At 39.6% G+C, this 18,666-nt stretch overlaps 1 protein-coding gene across 2 annotated transcripts in view; it reads right to left on the minus strand.

Annotated features, from left to right (window-relative positions):
- Nucleotides 1-18,666, minus strand: part of LOC120533955 (proton myo-inositol cotransporter) — a 480,413-nt gene that overhangs the window by 312,782 nt on the left and 148,965 nt on the right. For both annotated transcript variants that reach the window (XM_039761108.1, XM_039761107.1), the window contains exon 3: nt 17,188-17,347. In XM_039761108.1, the coding sequence (XP_039617042.1) occupies nt 17,188-17,347 (160 nt within the window). The remainder of the gene's footprint in view (nt 1-17,187; nt 17,348-18,666) is intronic.

Genomic DNA, 18,666 nt, shown 5'->3' on the forward strand with positions numbered 1-18,666 from the left:
AGAAGTGAGGCTGCCGAACACTGGCGCCACCAATCCTTCCGACCACCACCAGCAGGCAAGGTAGGTTAAGTGTTGTAATATAATATATAATATAATGTAATATATATGTTGTTATAATAAAAATAATAATAATAATAGATTTTATTTATATCGCGCTTTATATTTAACAATCTCAAAGTGCTACAAAATAAGAATAAAATTAACAAACAAAAAATCTATAGAAATAATTTAACAAAAAGCCTTTCTAAAAAGATAAGTTTTTAGGTTTCATTTGAAGGTATCGATCGACTGTGGGGCTCTCAAGTAGTCGGGGAGGGAATTCCACAGCCTCGGCGCCACCGATGAAAAGGCTCTATCACCCATACTGCTAAGTTTAGTTCTGGGAACTTGAAGAGTGTTGGTATGCACAGAGCGGAGGGTGCGTGAGGAAGTATGAGGGATAAGGAGTTCCTGTAAATACAGGGAGCAGATCCATAAATGCACTGATGGGTAAGGAGGAAACCTTGTACTCAATTCTAAGTGGTACAGGGAGCCAGTGAAGGGTTTTCAAGATAGGAGTGATGTGGTTATGCTTTGCACCCTCATCAGGATCCTGGCAGCTGTTCTGAATGTACTGGAGTCTCTGGATACTCTTGCCAGGAATCCCAATGAGGAGCGCATTACAGTAATCCAGCCTGGACGAGACAAAGGCATGGACAAGCCTCTCTGCATCTGCTAGAGTAATTGTTGGACGGAGTTTAGCAATGTTCCTGAGATGGTGAAAAGATGACTTACAGAGATGTTTAATGTGGGTGTCAAAAGTTAGTTGAGAATCCATTTTAACACCCAAGTTTGTAACAAATGTAGAAAGAGGTATCTTTTTCCAGAAAAAGTGATACTGGTGATGGTAGTGAAACGAAGCTGGTGTGGTGTGCCAACTAAAATGGCTTCTGTTTTAGATCTGTTTAGCTGAAGGAAGTTGAGCCTCATCCATGCCTCTATTTCCTCCAAACAAATAGTCAGTGTAGATGTTGGCAGAGGAGCAGTAGAGGAGGTGGGAGTAGTCCTAAGATAAAGCTGAGTGTCATCGGCATAACAATGAAAAGAAAAACCATGTCTGCTAATGACATTTCCAAGGGGGAGCATATAAATGATGAAAAGGATGGGGCCCAACACAGAGCCCTGTGGAACACTACAGGTAACATTATGGGTGTGAGATTTTGCGCTGCCAAGTGCGACATACTCAGTTCTACCGGTCAAATAAGATGTAAACCAATTTTGAACAGTTCCTGAAAGTCCAAGGGTGTATTGCAGACGGTGAAGAAGAATATTATGATCAATTGTATCAAAAGCAGCTGTCAGGTCAAGGAGAATGAGTAAAGAAGGAGAACCAGTATCTGCTGACATCAGAAGGTCATTTGTGACCCTGACCAGGGCTGTTTCGGTGCTATGGCCAGGGCGAAAACCAGACTGAAACTTTTCAAACAGATTATTCAGTTTGAGATGATCACGAAGTTGTACTGCAACTATTTTTTCCAGAACTTTAGAAAGAAATGGAAGATTAGAGATGGGTCTATAGTTAGACAGAACTTCAGGATCCAGGGTGGGTTTTTTTAGTAGAGGTCTGATGACAGCAGTTTTAGTGCTGAAGGAATATGGCCAACCAAAAGGGATTGGTTTATAATCCTGGTGATAAGTGTAGAAATAGCAGAAATGTTGGCCTTCAGCAAGGCTGAGGGAAAAGGGTCCAGGGAACTGGTAGACAGTTTCATTTTCCTGATGACGTCCTCCACCTCTTCCCGTGTGGCAACAGAGAAGGAGCAAAGGGGCTGGACAGTCTCAGGCAGCAGGTCGACAGTTGAGGATAACAGAATATCCATGGTAGAGAGGTTTAAGCGAATGTTATAAACCTTTTGTCTGAAAAAATTGATATGCAGATTACACTTCTCATCAGTGGCCTCGGAATGAGCACATGAGGGAGGTTTAAGATGATGATTTATAGTAGAAAAAAGTTTTTTTAGATCCCTGGAGCTATTTGTAATGATGGTAGAATAGAATCTGGACCGTGCAACCTTCAAAGCTTCTGCATACGCCCTCCTATGTTCCCTATAGGCCTGTTTGTGAACAGTCAACCCAGAAGCCTTGAGCCGCCGCTCAAGGACACACCCAGCCGCCTTCATTTTTCGCAGCTCGCAGGTGTACCATGGTGCTGAGCACGAAAATGAGACGGACCTAGACGTTAAAGGGGCATGAAAGTCAAGGAGACTGCTCAGAGACTGGTTGTAGAGATCAACGAGGTCAGCAACAGAGCTGGAACTGGTAAGATCAGTAGAAAGAAGTTTAAGGTCCAGGGCCAAGGCATCCACATTGATGTTCTTCAAATTTCTAAAATGAATCTGCCGTTTTGGTTTGGTACGAGGGAGAAAAGGGTAGCTCCATTGACACTACTTTGTGGTCTGAAATACCAAGATCATAAACCTGTAAATTACTAATTAAAGCAAAGTTTGAAATAACCAAGTCAAGTGTATGACCCCTAGAGTGTGTGGGGACATCAACATATTGTTGTAAGTTGAAGGAATCTAACAACTCAAGAAAATCAACAGTGAGATAACCTTTAGGATTATCAATATGAATATTTATATCTCCCAGGATTATGATGTTGGCAGAGGTGGTACACAGTGTTGTGAGAAGATCAGTCATTTCCGGAATAAAAGCAGAGTTAGGTTTTGAAGGTCGATAGATAAGAAGAACAGTCATGCGAAAAGGGGGCTTGCATTTAAATGCAAGACACTCGCAGGAAAATGTTACTGGTAACGAAATAAGGGACACCCCCATTACCTGACGATAGATGATGGCTAAACCACCACCACGCCCAGTGCTGCGAGCTGCTTCCAAATAACTGTAGCCAGATGGACATGCTTCATTTAAGGCAGAGTAAGCCTCTGACTGGTGCCAGGTTTCTGTTTGACACATGAAGTCAAGTCCCTTCTCCCTGATGTGTTCTTCAATCAGTGTGGATTTATTGCTGACGGATTGAGTATTAAACATTTCAAATTTGACCATCGATTGTGGAGTAAATCTCAGTACAGGTCTCAAAACATTAAAATCTACTTTACGCAGCTTGGAATCCGCTCCACAAAATAAATCCAGCCGGGGATATAAGGATCTTGCGGTATTTCTCACAGTGGCTCGGTTGTTTCCCACGCTAGAGTGCATAGATCTCGCGATACTTCTAATGTTTATAGTATTTGAAACAACGGTGCTCTGATGACGCATCTCACGTGCGACAGGTGACCAAAAAGATGGAATGTTAGTAGCAGAGCACTTTTGCTGTTTATTGAAAATGAACTTCCGACCAGAGCCTCTATGAATGTAACGAGGACGGCGAAGAAGTCCAAGTTCTTTAATGATGTGGATGTTAATTCCAGGAGTGGTTACAGGATTTAGTCGGCGAAGTTGTAAACTGGAATAGCTGAGCACCATTTCAACTGAAGAGGGAGAAAAAGATACCATCCAGATAATGCCGCACAATCCACAACAAATGGTAAAGCAGTATATCCCGACGGCAGGTGAGTAGACACAAAATCTTGATAAAACTTGATAAAATCCGTAGAATCCATGGCAAACAATAAAAACAGTATGTCCAGACAACAGGTGAATAGACAACAAAAATTTGATAAAAATGCGTAAAATCCACGACAAACAATACTACAAACTCAGACTCAGAGCTAATAGCGAGGATAATGTAAATAATAAAGTGGAAAACTTTAATTCTAAAGTAAGAGCTGCTGTTGACATAGTTGCACCTGAAAAGACAATTAAAAAATCTTCTAGCATTGTTATACCTTGGAAGACCCAAAGAGTGTCTGAATTAAAGAGAACATGTCGTAGAGCTGAGCATAAATGGAGGAAAACTAATCTAACTATCCATTATGAGATATTGAAGGTTAAAATAACAGAATACAATAACACTGTCCATCTTGAGAGGCGCTGCTATTTCCCTAATATTATAAATAACAATGCTAGTAATCCCAGAGTCTTATTTTCTACAATTGATTGTCTGTTAAACCCAGGTAACTCAAAGGAATGCCCTCAGAATACTTCCAGTGAAACCTGTGAGAACATTGCTGTATTTTTCAATCAAAAAATTAATATTAGAGATAACATAGTATATCTCCCCAACACTGCAGAACCTCCAAAGCCCCGGTACTACATTATAAACAAATTAAATGCTTTTACCAGGATAAATTTACCTGAATTACATAGTATAATCTCTCAACTGAAACCCTCCACCTGCGTCCTTGACCCAATACCAACCAGGTTTTTCAAAGAAATATCAGACTTGCTAATTGACAATATTCTGGACATAGTTAATTCGTCATTAGATACGGGGGTCTTTCCAGACTGTCTTAAGACTGCTGTAGTTAAACCCCTGCTCAAGAAAAATAATCTTGACCCCTCTGCCTTTGAAAATTTTAGACCCATCTCTAACCTGCCCTTCTTAAGTAAAATTCTAGAGAAGGCAGTCATTTTGCAATTAAATGACCACCTCAATAAACATGCTATTCTTGATACATTTCAGTCAGGCTTCAGAACAAATCACAGTACAGAAACTGCACTCGTTAAAGTAGTAAATGACTTGCGGGTAAATGCAGACAGAGGCCATTTATCTGTTCTCATCCTCTTAGATCTGAGTGCTGCATTTGACACCATTGATCACAATATTCTTAGAAATCGCCTTAGTCAATGGGTGGGCCTCTCTGGCAGTGTCTTAAATTGGTTTGAATCCTACCTGGCAGGTAGAAAATTCTTTGTGAGTTGTGGTAATCAAATCTCAAAGACACATGATATCCGATATGGTGTTCCACAAGGCTCTATCCTGGGTCCGCTGCTTTTCTCAATCTACATGCTTCCGTTAGGTCAGATTATCTCAGGTTACAACGTGAGTTACCACAGCTATGCTGATGACACACAGCTGTACTTATCAATAGCACCTGATGACACCGACTCTCGATTCACTAACACAATGTCTTACTGGTATTTCTGAATGGATGAATAGTAATTTTCTCAAACTAAATAAAGAGAAAACTGAAATTTTAGTAATTGGCAATAATGGATTCAATGAGGTTATCAGAAATAAACTTGATGCACTAGGATTAAAGTTAAGACGGAAGTAAAAAATTTAGGGGTAACCGTTGACTGTAATCTGAATTTTAAATCGCATATTCATCAGACCACTAGGACAGCATTTTTTCACTTAAGAAACATAGCAAAAGTTAGACCTCTTATATCATTGAAAGATGCTGAGAAATTAATTCACGCTTTTGTTTTCAGTAGACTAGATTACTGTAACGCACTCCTCTCAGGACTACCCAAAAAGACATAAATCACTTGCAACGAGTGCAGAATGCAGCTGCTAGAATCCTAACTGGGAAAAGAAAATCTGAACACATTTCTCCAGTTTTGATGTCACTACACTGGTTGCCTGTGTCATTCAGGATTGACTTTAAAATACTGCTTATGGTTTATAAAGCCTTAGATAATCTCACTCCATCTTATATATTGGAATGCCTGACACCCTATATTCCAAATCGTAACCTTAGATCCTCAAATGAGTGTCTCCTTATAATTCCAAAAGCTAAACTTAAAAGAAGTGGTGAGGCGGCCTTCTGCTGTTATGCACCTAAAATCTGGAATAGCCTGCCAATAGGAATTCGCCAGGCAAATACAGTAGAGCACTTTAAAACACTGCTGAAAACACATTACTTTAACATGGCCTTTTTATAACTTCACTTTAACTTAATACTGATACTCTGTATGTTCAATTCTTCATAATAACTATTCACAGTGGCTCCAAAATCCATACTGACCCCAACTCTCTCTTCTGTTTCTTTTTCTGATTTCTTTGTGGTGGCGGCCTGCGCCACCACCACCTACTCAAAGCATCATGATGCACCAACATTGATGGACTGAAAGCCAGAAGTCTACGTGACCATCATCATCAGATCCTTCCATGAAAACCCTAAATACAAAGAGGACTGTTTGACTTATGTTAGGTAGACTGCCCAGTGGGGACTGGGCGGTCTCGTGGTCTGGAACCCCTACAGATTTTATTTTTTCTCCAGCTCTTGGAGTTTTTTTTTTGTTTTTTCTGTCCACCCTGGCCATCGGACCTTACTTATTCTACGTTAATTAATGTTGACTTATGTTTATTTTTTATTGTGTCTTCTATTTTTCTATTATTTTTGTAAAGCACTTTGAGCTACATTTTTTGTATGAATATGTGCTATATAAATAAATGTTGATTGATTGATTTGATAAGAGAATATGGGCTAATAGACTGTTCAAACAAATAGATGAAAGGAGCACTCATATACTGCAGAAGTCTCACATAGCAAACCACACTCTTTGACCAACCCAAACATCTAGGGCCTAATCACATTTGTGGTCCATCATCTGTTTAACAGAGGTTTTGCCACGTTCAGATTTTTTTAAACAATCTTCCACATATTGCATAACCAACAATAACTTGCATATTCAACAAAAGTACTCAAACTAGGTATCACTGAAAAGACAGAGCACAATGCCTAAAGAAAATGTTTATTTCCATACAAGCATTAAAAAGCTGAAAAGAGTCATGTAAAGCATTGCAAGCAAATTCTACCAAACGTAACATAACCTTTCAATTGTCTTGGAATGTGACAATGCATCGATGGAAATTCTCTGGATCTCAGTTGCCTCTCTCCATCTGTCCATCAGATTCTAGGTCACATCCAGAGGTAATATTAAGCATACAACCCTATCTGAAATGATTGAATGATGAAAACTATGAAGATGAAAAATTTCCACAGTAAATATATTGACCTACTCTTTAGTGGTGGGTAAATTCTTTAATAGAATGAAATGTGCACACAATTTGCATACAAACTCCATAATAAAATCTACACTAATAACTTCCCTTGGCCTAGTACCAAAATCAATTGGCTGCAACCGCTATGTAGGAAGACCCTTAATAGGTTTTGACGTTTATGCTAGAGTAAAACTTAAGTCATTATCACAAACAATATGGTACAAGAATTGCTACAAGAAATACCATTGCAATCATCCTTTGTTTGGATAATACCAAAATGGCATATAACATATACTGGTGTGGGCATATTAAGATATCCCCTCTAAATTCTTTGGGGACAAAGGGCATCATGTAAGTTAGATTGCTAGGGAGTAGTTGTGATGGTAGAAATTCTTCTAGTTAAATAATTTTCTACAATTTTAACTGAGAACATTTTGCAGGGGGTAGAATACAGTTTGGCACCCCACAGTGCCTGGAACCTCCATGCGACCTTTAGCTCCAGTTCTAGACAGAGTACTTCAACAACGACGGGTAAAGTGGCCTTCAGCAAATAAGGAGAAAGAGTGGCTCCAGTTTGACAGTGATGTCGATAACATCCCAGAAGCAACTATGAAGGGCAATGCTGATAGGAAACTTCAAATGATGACACCATCATTATCAGTATGGCTGCCCAGAGGACTGGTAGAGTGTAGGAGAAGGGTGCAACACTACCGTAGGTGAAGAATCGTAGGGCTTTAAAGATTAGCCAGCTAAGGCAGAAGCAACGGACACTTAGACTGCAGTTTAAGGAGGCTAGTGAAGAAGAGAGAGATGCTCTAAGACAACTTCGCAGCATCCTCAGGAAGGAGGTCATCACTCTCTGCAAAGCTGAATGACACAGAAGGAGGACAAAAGAGAGGGCCAGGAAACAGGTGTTTTTATCTCAAATCCCTTCAGACTCACCATGCAGTTGTTGGACCAGAAAGGAACTGGTCATCTTGTTTGGTCCCAAGAGGAGATGGACAATTATCTCTACAACACTATTAGTGATGTAGCAAGGGAAGAGGAGCTAGGAGAGTGCAGAGTTATGATCAAATAACTTAGATCCACAACTGATTTTGATAGCAAGGGGACCAGTTGGAAACAGATCAAGGAGGTATTGAAGGCTGCTAGAGCCGGTTCAGCCCCTGGGCCCAGCGGAGTGCCATATAATGTGTAAAAAAGGTGCCCCAGGCTGTTGCACCGACTGTGGAAAATGCTGAAGGTGATCTGCAGGGGCAAGGTAGCACATCAGTGGACAGTAGCAGAAGGTGTCTCCGTTACTAAAGAGGAAAACTCAAGGACATTTGATCAGTTTAGGACAATCTTGCTGCTGAATTTTGAGGGGAAGATATTTTTCAGTATTGTCACACAACATCTGAGTGAATATCTCCGGAAGAACCAGTACATCGACACATCAGTACAGAAAGGGAATTCCAGGAATGCCCAGGAGTACACTACAATGGCACTATGTCTCAGATAAGATCAGGGACCTCATTTCAGACTATTACAGCAATTTCAATCTGAGTCACAGCTGGGTTTATTACATCAAATTGGCACTGGCTGGGGATAGGAATTATTACAGTTTTCCGGTTCCAGATGAGTGAATGCGTGCACGATCTGGTTGCGGCTTATCACCGGTATCTTTTTGCTCCGTTTTGCTTTGTTGCTGTTACTACGTCCCCTGCCTTGCTCGTGCTGTTTATGTTTTATGGACAGATTCTCACAGGATTCATGCTTGAGTTTTTGTAATGTTTTATTCCATTCCCTGCCTATATTCCACAAGCCCTCTCCTCTGTACTCTCCCTTAGCCAGCATGGATGATAAGTAAGTCCTTACTTTCTTAGTTTACTAGGATTAAGACTTTCTTAGCTGACTATGTTTATTGCTCAGTTGGAGTTACAGTGTAGGGCCATTAAGCCGCGGTGAATAGGGTCCAAACTGCTTAACCGCGGCTTAGGTGGTCCGCAGCTTAAATATTTTTTGATAATGCATAAATTACAATAAATAATGAAAAAATAAATGTTTTTTGATCACAATCCTTTCTCACGTGTTGACCCGAGAGTTGCCATTTTGAAAGTAGCGCCGTAGTCTCACGATCGCGATATTGCGTGCTGCATATTAAATCATGATTAACGGACTTGAAATTAATAAATTATTATTTAAGAATAACAAAACATATCAAATACATTTAAAACATTTTATTTCACATCTTTTCATTAAAATTACTAAATATTTATTCTTAACATTGCATGACACAATACAGTGTTAAAATAGTAATTATTTGACATATAAACGAAATCACATGCAAGCACTTTTATTACCTCACACATTAATACATTAACAATGTTATAAACATTTACATTTTTTTTTATTTCCAATATAAAATTAAACATACAGTAATATAATAGATGTTATTACACAATAACAAGTTACAAAGTCTTTATTTTTTAGTAAAATACGAGATGATGTCAGCTTGCTTCTTGTTCCTAGAAGCTCTCATCTTGGCATCTCTAATGACAGACTTCAGCTGTAGTGTCTTTACTTTATCCCCCACACACTCGTAGTACTCTAAGGCCACTTCAAGTCCTTTAACTGCATCATCAGCGATTCTAGTTGGAGGTACTGGGACAGGATCTTCTTCTTCGTCTTCATTGTGGTTTTCTTCAGCTAAAATGGAGGATGCTATTGGGACGTCATCATCTATGGTGGAGCATGCTGCAAGGATTTCTTGTAATGGTACACTTCAGTGGACAGCCGACATCAACTTCTGTTCTGCTTCCTGTACTTCTCACTGAAACCTAGGAAGTCTTCATCTTCGTCTTCTTCAACAGTAGTGGGGTTCTCTGTGATGGGACCTCCAAGGGCTTCAGTCCAACAATTTTGAATTGTTTAAGACTTGATTGCTCCCCAGGTTGACTCAGACAAATACAGTGCTTCTTTAATTCTTACAGTCTTCAGGAACATAGGGACACTCTTATCTTCTTCAACCATGGACTTTATCATCTCCCATCTATAATTGGCCTTGAACACAGAAATGATGCCTTGATCTAGGGGCTGAATCTTGGACGTTGTATTCTTTGGAAGGTAATAAATGAAAATCTTGCGATCTCTGGACTTCCAACATCTCTGCAGGGGGGTGGGCTGGACAGTTGTCTAGAAGTAGGCATGCTCGTGGTTCCATTCCCTTGCTTCTAAGTTGTCTACGGACATCAGGGATGAATGTCTGGTGAAACCACTTATCAAAAATTGCTGCTTTCATCCAGGCATTCTTGCTGTGATCGTAGTCCAGTGGTAATGATGACATGTTGACGTTGTGGAAACATCTTGGGGATCCAAACTTGCCAATACAAAGAGGTGTTAGCTTGTGATGACCCGTCCAGTTACAGCAAAATAACATTGTCACCCTGTCTTTGATCTGTTTATAACCTTCTTTGCTGGTCTTGTCTTTCTTCATGGCTAAAGTCCTATCAGGCAGTATTTTGTAGTAAAGGACCGTTTCATCAGGATTGTAAATCATCTCTTCTGTTAGCTGCTGTTCTTCTATGAATTGTTGAAATTTGGGAATGAACTCTTCTGCTGCTACAGTGTCTGCTGACTTAATCTCGCCATTGATCTTTACTTGTGAAATGCTGTGTTGCTGTTTCCACCTTTTCAACCAGCCACTTGAAACTGTAAACTCAGGATCTGCATCAGGACAATGAATTTCCTTGTATAATTTTTCTGCCTGCGCTTGGATGACTAGACCAGAAATAGGGATACCATTGTTTCTAGCTTCACAAAATGCATTAAAAGTTGCTTTGTCTAATTCTGGATCTTTTGCTGTTCTGGCTCTCTTGCGTCTTAAACCACCTTCATCATGCTCATCAAGAAATGTTCTTAATTTGTTTTCATCTTTGATCCATCCGCGTAGTGTTGACTCAGGTACCCCTAACTCTCTGCTTTCTTTAATGCGAGTTTCACCATTTCGTATTCTTTCGATGACATCCAGCTTTTGCTGAACATCATATGAAGCGTGTTTACGTTTATTACTCATGGCGTAAAAATTTTTAAAGCAAATATGATGTGCTCTCTATAGATTCAGAAACTGAAGTGATTTATGTTGGGTTTGTGACTCATATTTATACAATTTCAAGTTTTATCTGATTATCAAATTAAAAATACTTTAAATACGAGTCAATTTTTTGCGGATTTACCGCGGATTAACTTCACACTAAGGTGTGAATCAGTTACAATGGCGGCCTCCATAACGCTGACACTTAGCGTGGATAAAACAGTTTAATATTTGAATTTCATTGTAAGTTATTTTATTGTTTATTGATAAATAAAAGACTAATCTTCTATAAATACCTCTTTGAAGTTATAAAACAGCATTTAAATATTTAATCCGTGATAGTGCGTAGCATGTCAATCACGGACATTCGAAATGCCAAAATGACAGCTGTCAACACCTGTCTCGAGTGTTTGAGAGGCCATGTTTTGGTCTGTATGATCCATAGTGTCAAAAAATTGGGATCCAAGCTTTTTGCGCGGCTTAAGCGAATTCGCAGATTACTGGCCCGCGGCTTAATGGCCCTACACTGTATTTATGGGTTCTGGCTAACATGGTGGTGGCTGATATTGTTTTTTCTGATGATGATTACCTACTCTTCAATACAATTATGCGCTTACCATATGCACTCCAGACTAGATGCGGTGTCATACAGTTTATGCTTGGAGCTTGACATTGCTCGCCCGCGGTATATACACCGCTCCTCTCGGCGTCATTTTAATATTACCTCTGCATCCACCGACACTATCTCCATGATTTGCTTTGTTAGACCTGTTTTTTCAAAAAGATTATCTGCAGGACGATGGAGTAGGCAGACGAATTAGCTGAGACATCTCACACAGTTACCGGACTAGAGAATACAAGGATTATAATCTTAATTAAAATCTTCAGTTTGCACACCTGAAGTGCAGATCTTTATAGAATAAAACTACTTTCTTCAACGACTTATCTACTTCTAAAACACTGGTCATGCTGTTCCTTGAGAAACATGGTAAAATCTAGTTGATTATTTACAACTAAATCTGCTTACTCAAGCTGGTTATAGTTTCTTGTCTAAACCCTGTCTGATAGGCCGAGGTGGTAAATTGGCGGTGATTCAGCGTGACTGTCTTAAAGCAACCATCGTTGATTTTCACAACATTACGCCTTTTGAATACCTGGTTGTTGAAATCACTGGAAAGGCTTCGCTGCACATTATATCAATTTACAGGCCTCCAAAGCTTCAGACAGATTTTTTTCTCTCATCTTTATGAAATGCTTACTCTTGTCTGTGGCATGTCTACTGCTGTTATTTTGCTTGGTGACTTTAATATTCATGTGAATACTGATTGTCCATTTGCTTGTGAGCTGCGTTCAACACTAGATTGTTTCAGTTTTGTACATCATGTTGGTTTTTCAGCCTATGCTAAAGGCCATATTCTGGATCTTGTATGTTCAACTGCTCCGCAGAATGTCTGTACATCTGGTTCTGTCACTGGTATCTGAGATCACAAGCTGACTGAATTTAGTTTCACTTATCCCCTGCCTGAAATAAGTCTAAAATCTAAAATAACCTATCATAATATCAAGAATATAGATCAGTTATCCTTTTCTATGTCTGTCAGTGCTTCCTGTCTCCATAATGTTTGCAGGTTGTTTTGCCCTCTGCAGATTTGTCTTTATATAATTCCATATTGTCACAAATTTTGGACCATTATGCACCTATTAAATCCTTGATTGTTCCTACTACCTGGACCTCCATGGTTTACAGCAAAATTGCATACCATGAAACAAACTGGTTGCCACTTGGAAAAGCTCTGGAAGAAGACTGGTCTGGCTGTTCACACCCTGGCTTACACTGAACACCTGAAGGAATACAGATGTGCCTTATCTACCTCTATTGACATTTGGTACTAGATCTCTTTTTAATACAGTTAACAGACTTTGTCAACCTGCTGTTAAAAATCCTTATTCCTCTGTTGAGCACTGTAATCTATTTTTGGACTATTTTCAGTCAACAATTATGACCATATATCAAGGTTTTTCTACCAACCATTCCTCATCTCCGTTGGCCATTTCTACTTCTAAATCTTCAGTTTATTTATCCAAATTTAACCCCACTACATCAACTTATATTGCTGAAGAAATATCTAAATTAAATCAATCTACGTGCCACTTAGACCCTGCCCATACTTTATTGATTAAGGGTTGTGCTGATAAACATTCCACTCCCATTTCTCACTTTAACAACTGTAGTTTCCACACCTGTGTTGTTCCAAGTGATTTACAAACTGCTGCTGTAACCCCGGTTTTAAAAAAACCTGGCTTAGATCCGTTACAGCTAAAATTGTATCGCCCAATCTCTAATCTTCCATTTATGGCTAAGACCTTAGAAAAGGTTGTTGCTGCTCAGCTTAATGATTATTTAAACTTGCATGACTTGCTTGCACCATTTGAATCTGGACTCAGAGCCCTACATAGCACTGAAACTGCTTTACTTCAGGTAACCAATGACTTACTTATAACCGCAGATTCTGGGATGGCCGCTATTCTAGTTCTCATTGACTTAAGCACAGCATTTGATACAGTTAACCATGACATTTTACTGTCCCGATTTTCTGCTACTGGTGTCTCTGGTGCTTCTCTTTCTTGGTTCACATCATACCTCAGTGATCACCAGTGTTATGTCTTCTTTAGAGAAAACAAATCTGCCACTACTTCATTCACACAAGGTATCCCTCAAGGGTTTAATCTAGGTCCAATTCTCATTAACAACATCTATGCTGCCCATTTGGTGAGATTATTCATTGGTATGGTCTAAGCTTCCACTGGTATGCCGATGACACAAACTTCATATAAGTGTTGATGCAACTGCAACATCTTCATCTGTTGCACTGACTGATTGCGTTCGGGAAATCAATCATTGGATAACAGATCATTTTTACAACTTAATCCTGATCTCTGTCCTCTCTACCCTTTGTGGGATAAAAATTTACGTTGATGGGAACTCTCAGCATCAGTCCGTAATTTGGGTGTCATCTTTGATCAGCTTCTTACTTTTCAACCACACATTAGCTCAATAGTACAAACAGCTTTTTTTCATCTCCACAACATTGCTCATCTGCTTTCTTTCCTCAGTGTGAAGGATACTGAAACACTGATTCATGCTTTCATCACTACCCGTGGACTATTGCAATGTACTGTTTTATGGCCTCCCAACTAAATATACCAATAGATTACAATATGTTCAAAATTCTGCTGCTTGTCTACTTACACACACTAAAAACTCTGCTCACATCACTCCTGTCCTTTATGATTTCCATTGGTTACCAGTTTTTTCAAGAATCAAGTATAAAATTATTCTTCTCACCTTTAAAGCCCTTCATGGTTTAGCCCCTCATTATCAGTCTGAGATGCTGCTTCCTTACACAACTGCTCATGTATTAGGATCATCGGACGCTAACTTACTCATTATACCTAAATGCAGGTTAATAACTATGGATGGCAGAGCTTTCAGTGTGATAGCCGATAAAATTTGGAATGCTCTTCCTCTCAGGAAAAACCCATTATTCATTTCAAAATCATGTTAAAAACACATCTCTTCAATGAGTATTATTAATTTTCTTGTATGTAATTTCTATTGTCTTGATAATGTGTTTATTGAATTGTAGAGTGTCCTTGAGTGTATGAAGGGTGCTACATAAATAAAACATTTATTATTATTATTGGATGTACCATTTCAGTGATTCTCTTTACTTTGGCAATGAATGTCCTGGTTAAGTCAGTTGAGGAAAAGAGTTGAGGCCAGCTGACCAAGTCCCATTAGAGCCTTTATGTATTACCTGATAATAACAATGTCTGTGCCACGATGTTGATGGATCCTACTGGGCTTACAGTGACTCATCATTTGGGCTAGGATGTGCTTCAAGACAGATAATTCCAGGTCTCCAGTATTAAAGAAAGAGAAGGTGACTGATTGGTTTCGCTTCACTCTGGATGGTATACAAGTTCCATCTATTTCTTAGAAACTGATCAAGAGCCTTGGCAAGACCTTTGACAACACCCTGAAGAACTCTAAATCTATCAAGGCCACAAACCAGTAGCTGAAGGCTTGGTTGGTAACGGTGGATAGGTCAGCCCTGCCATAGTGTTTTAAAGCCTAGATTTACCAGCATAGTGTACTTCCCAGGACCTTGTGGCCACTGCTTATGTATGAGGTTTCACTGTCAACTGCAGAGGGCTATGAGGGAAGAAACAACCACCATCTCCGTTAATGGTTGGGCCTCCCACAAAGACTGAGCAGCATTGCTCTGTATGGGAGAAAAACAAACTAAGACTCCCTTTGAGTAGTCTGAATGAGTAGTCTATGGTGATCAGCACAAGAGAGCTGCTTCAAAATAGGGAGTCTTAGCAACCCTACAGTCTCCAAGGCATGCATTGAGGTAAGGACTGGAAGGAAGTGGAGGAAGGAGGATGCAGTGGATAGGGCAGAGACAGAGCTATGCCACAGGATTCTGGTGGGGCCAGTGACATCTGGCCGAGCAGGGATTGGGAGCATTCCAACAACCAGATATGATAGGGCCTGTACCACCTGGTAAAAGATTAAGTGAGAGCAGGGGTCAAGGAACTTCGGGGGAGTCAAGTGGTAGGAATGTGGCAGCAAGGCGATGAATGGGAAAGGCTATGGACTGCAAGATCTCCTAGTCTGAGCTCTGGCAGGCCGAGCCCTTCTGGATCAGGTTTCCAAGCTGTCTATGACGTCCATCCATCCATCCATTTTCCAACCCAGTGAATCCAAACACAGGGTCACGGGGATCTGCTGGAGCCAATCCCAGCCAACACAGGGCACAAGGCAGGAACCAATCCCAGGCAGGGTGCCAACCCACCGCAGTCTATGACGTCCTGCCAAGTCTATTCAACCTCTTCTGCTGGGGCAAGGGTGACTCTGCAGAACACCCCTGTGCCACAGAGGAGGGGAACTTGAGCATATCCTTAGCAGTTGCCTGAAAGCACTGGGTGAGCTTCAAAATTGCTGGAGGCATGACAAAGTATTGAAGGTGATTACAGGAACCATTTCAAGTGCCAGAGACCAGATCAAGTGTACCAGACCACTGAGACCGAGGACTGCTTTTGTCAAAGCGGGAGAAAAGCCCAGACATCAGACAAGTGTAGCACTAAGGCTCTTGGGAACAGCAACAGATTGGCAGGTGAAGGCAGTAGAGACCACCTTGAGCCCAGACATCGTCTTGTTTTCAGAAACATCCAAGCAGGTGGTTATGCTGGAACTTGCAGTTCCTTGGGAGGATAGGATGGAGGAAGCCCATGAGCATAAGAAAGAAAAGTATGTTGAGTTGGAGGAAGACTGGCTGTTTTGTCTTGGTAGAGTTCTATATTACTCTACTTTCCCCTTTTGTATTATTAATGTGTAGCCTTTGTCAGAATGCCTCAGATCTCACAGATTTACCACGGTTTATAAGGTATTGTAGTTTATAATTCCTCCCCACCTTACCTTCTACATTTATAACCTTAGGCAATTAGGTGTAGTAAAAGACAAGCAGGAGTTAAGTTACGCTTTAAATAATTTATTATTGATAATATTCATAAATAATAACAATAAGCAAAGTACAAGTGAATACTGGCAACCATACAACCTGAAAAATGCTGATATGTAGTTTCAGGCAGCACACAGACTTGTTTGTTACTTAAAATGTCTCCAGTTAAGGCATCATTTTGGTCTACTTTCATCAGAAAAGCCTGCATGCCTTTTTCAATATGGCTGCCAAGTTGTGCTCCTCATGGCAATTGTGTGACAGAGGGATGCTTCTTCATGTTGATGGTTGTAACAGCGATAGGGAGTGGTAAAGCAACTGAATTTATGCATTCTTTGTCCGAACCCTTAGCCTCCCAAGCCATACACTGTTAAAAACAGTCAGTTGTCTGAAATGTGTTTACCAAAACAATACATGCAATAGGCATCTCACCAATGTTCACTTAATTAGAATTTGAAGGGTTATATTTTCCCTCTAACATTGAGTAGCACTATCTTTCCAGAATCAGAAGAGTTGGAGCATACACGTTTTACTGCATACTACATCTGGTTTGCAATTTCCTGATGCATGTGAACAGAAGAGAACATTGTAGGCCTTCCAAAGGGGTTGTGTGTATCATGTCTGAACCATATGTACATCTTTTGACTCACATCACTTGCTCATAAAATGAGAAACATATTAACTCAAAATAGCCCAAAATTCCAGAATTACTGCTCTGCTTAGAAAATAAAGTCCTTTAGAAAAATAAAAATAACACATACCTCCATCCATCCTTAGGAAGATAGCTGAAGGCCCCATCAATGACACTGGCAAAAAATTGTCCTCCAGTAATAAATAATGTATTGATAGTTACTAATCTTCCTCTTAACTGTGGAGGGGCAGACTCAGCAATATACACAGGTACAGTCATGGAAGCAATTCCTAAGGAAAAAAAAAATTACAGCTTTATAGTTAGATTTATGTCGCAAAATGAAAAGAACAGATGAAATACATATTGGATTATATTTTAGCCCAGATCTATAAATACTTGCATTTCAAATCTTTTAATAAAAACAGATGCTCAAACAAGATCTCAAGGAATTTACATGTCAAAAACTAGTTCAGACTCAATCAAGAAAACTAAAAAAAGTATTTCAATTCTATTTCTAATTATCTTAACTTAAAAGCTATTATTTTTGCTTTGTTATATTATAAAACACTCTCTTTTGTTATTGTAGAAAAGAAAAAATAAACAAAACTAATAACAGAAAAATTAATGTTTGTGATAGTGTGTAACAGCAAAATAGGCGGAGTTGTATTTTCTTATAGAGCATCTCCAAAAATTATCTGTATTTCCTTTGACTAAGGATCTTTGATCTAATTATCTAGCTTTTAATTGTTCAAGGACCCTCAGATCAAATTTTAAGCCAGATATAATTTGTTCTCATGTTATCCTCTCTGCAGTACAGGTGGTTCTTCTAATACACTTGTTTTTAAATTAAATAAATATGATGAAAAGTGAACTAAGTTACAGGGATGTGCAAGCTAGTTTAAACTTTGGGGATGGCTATGTAAAAAAAAAACAAAAAAAAAAAAAATGTTGATGAATAATTTACTGCAAAATATCAATCCTATAGTAGTAAAATAATATTTAACAAAGTACGTGCTGACTTGGGAAAGAACAGAGACAAGTAATAATGTACCCAAAGTAATAGTACCAGAAATTAAGTTTCAATAACTAGGAAAGGGCACTCCTTTGTCGATTGATATTAGCTTATTTGTTTAAATATGATTTGTTAATTTGTAAACACAAGGAATGGATACAGAGATAAAATCTAAATAGAAAAATATTTTGTAAGTTCACCAGTGTAACTAAAACCTTATTAGATGGCATGGTAATTAACATATCGGATATCATTAAAGGGTGGCACAGTGGTGCAGTGGTAGCGCTGCTGCCTTGCAGTTAGGAGACCTAGGTTTGCTTCCCGGGCCTTCCCTGTGTGGAGTTTGCATGTTCTCCCTGTGTCTGTGTGGGTTTCCTCCGTGCGCTCTGGTTTCCTCCCACAGTCCAAAGACATGCAGGTTAGGTACATTGGCGATCTTAAATTGTCCTAAGTGTGTACTTGGTATGTGGGTGTGTGTATGCGTGTGCCCTGCGGAGGGCTGGCACCCTGCCTGGGATTTCTTCCTGCCTTGCGCCCTGTGTTGGCTGGGATTGGCTCCAGCAGACCCCCATGACCCTGTAGTTAGGATATAGTGGG

Source organism: Polypterus senegalus, chromosome 8 (genome assembly GCF_016835505.1).
Source record: "Polypterus senegalus isolate Bchr_013 chromosome 8, ASM1683550v1, whole genome shotgun sequence".
Taxonomy (NCBI): Eukaryota; Metazoa; Chordata; class Cladistia; order Polypteriformes; family Polypteridae; genus Polypterus; species Polypterus senegalus.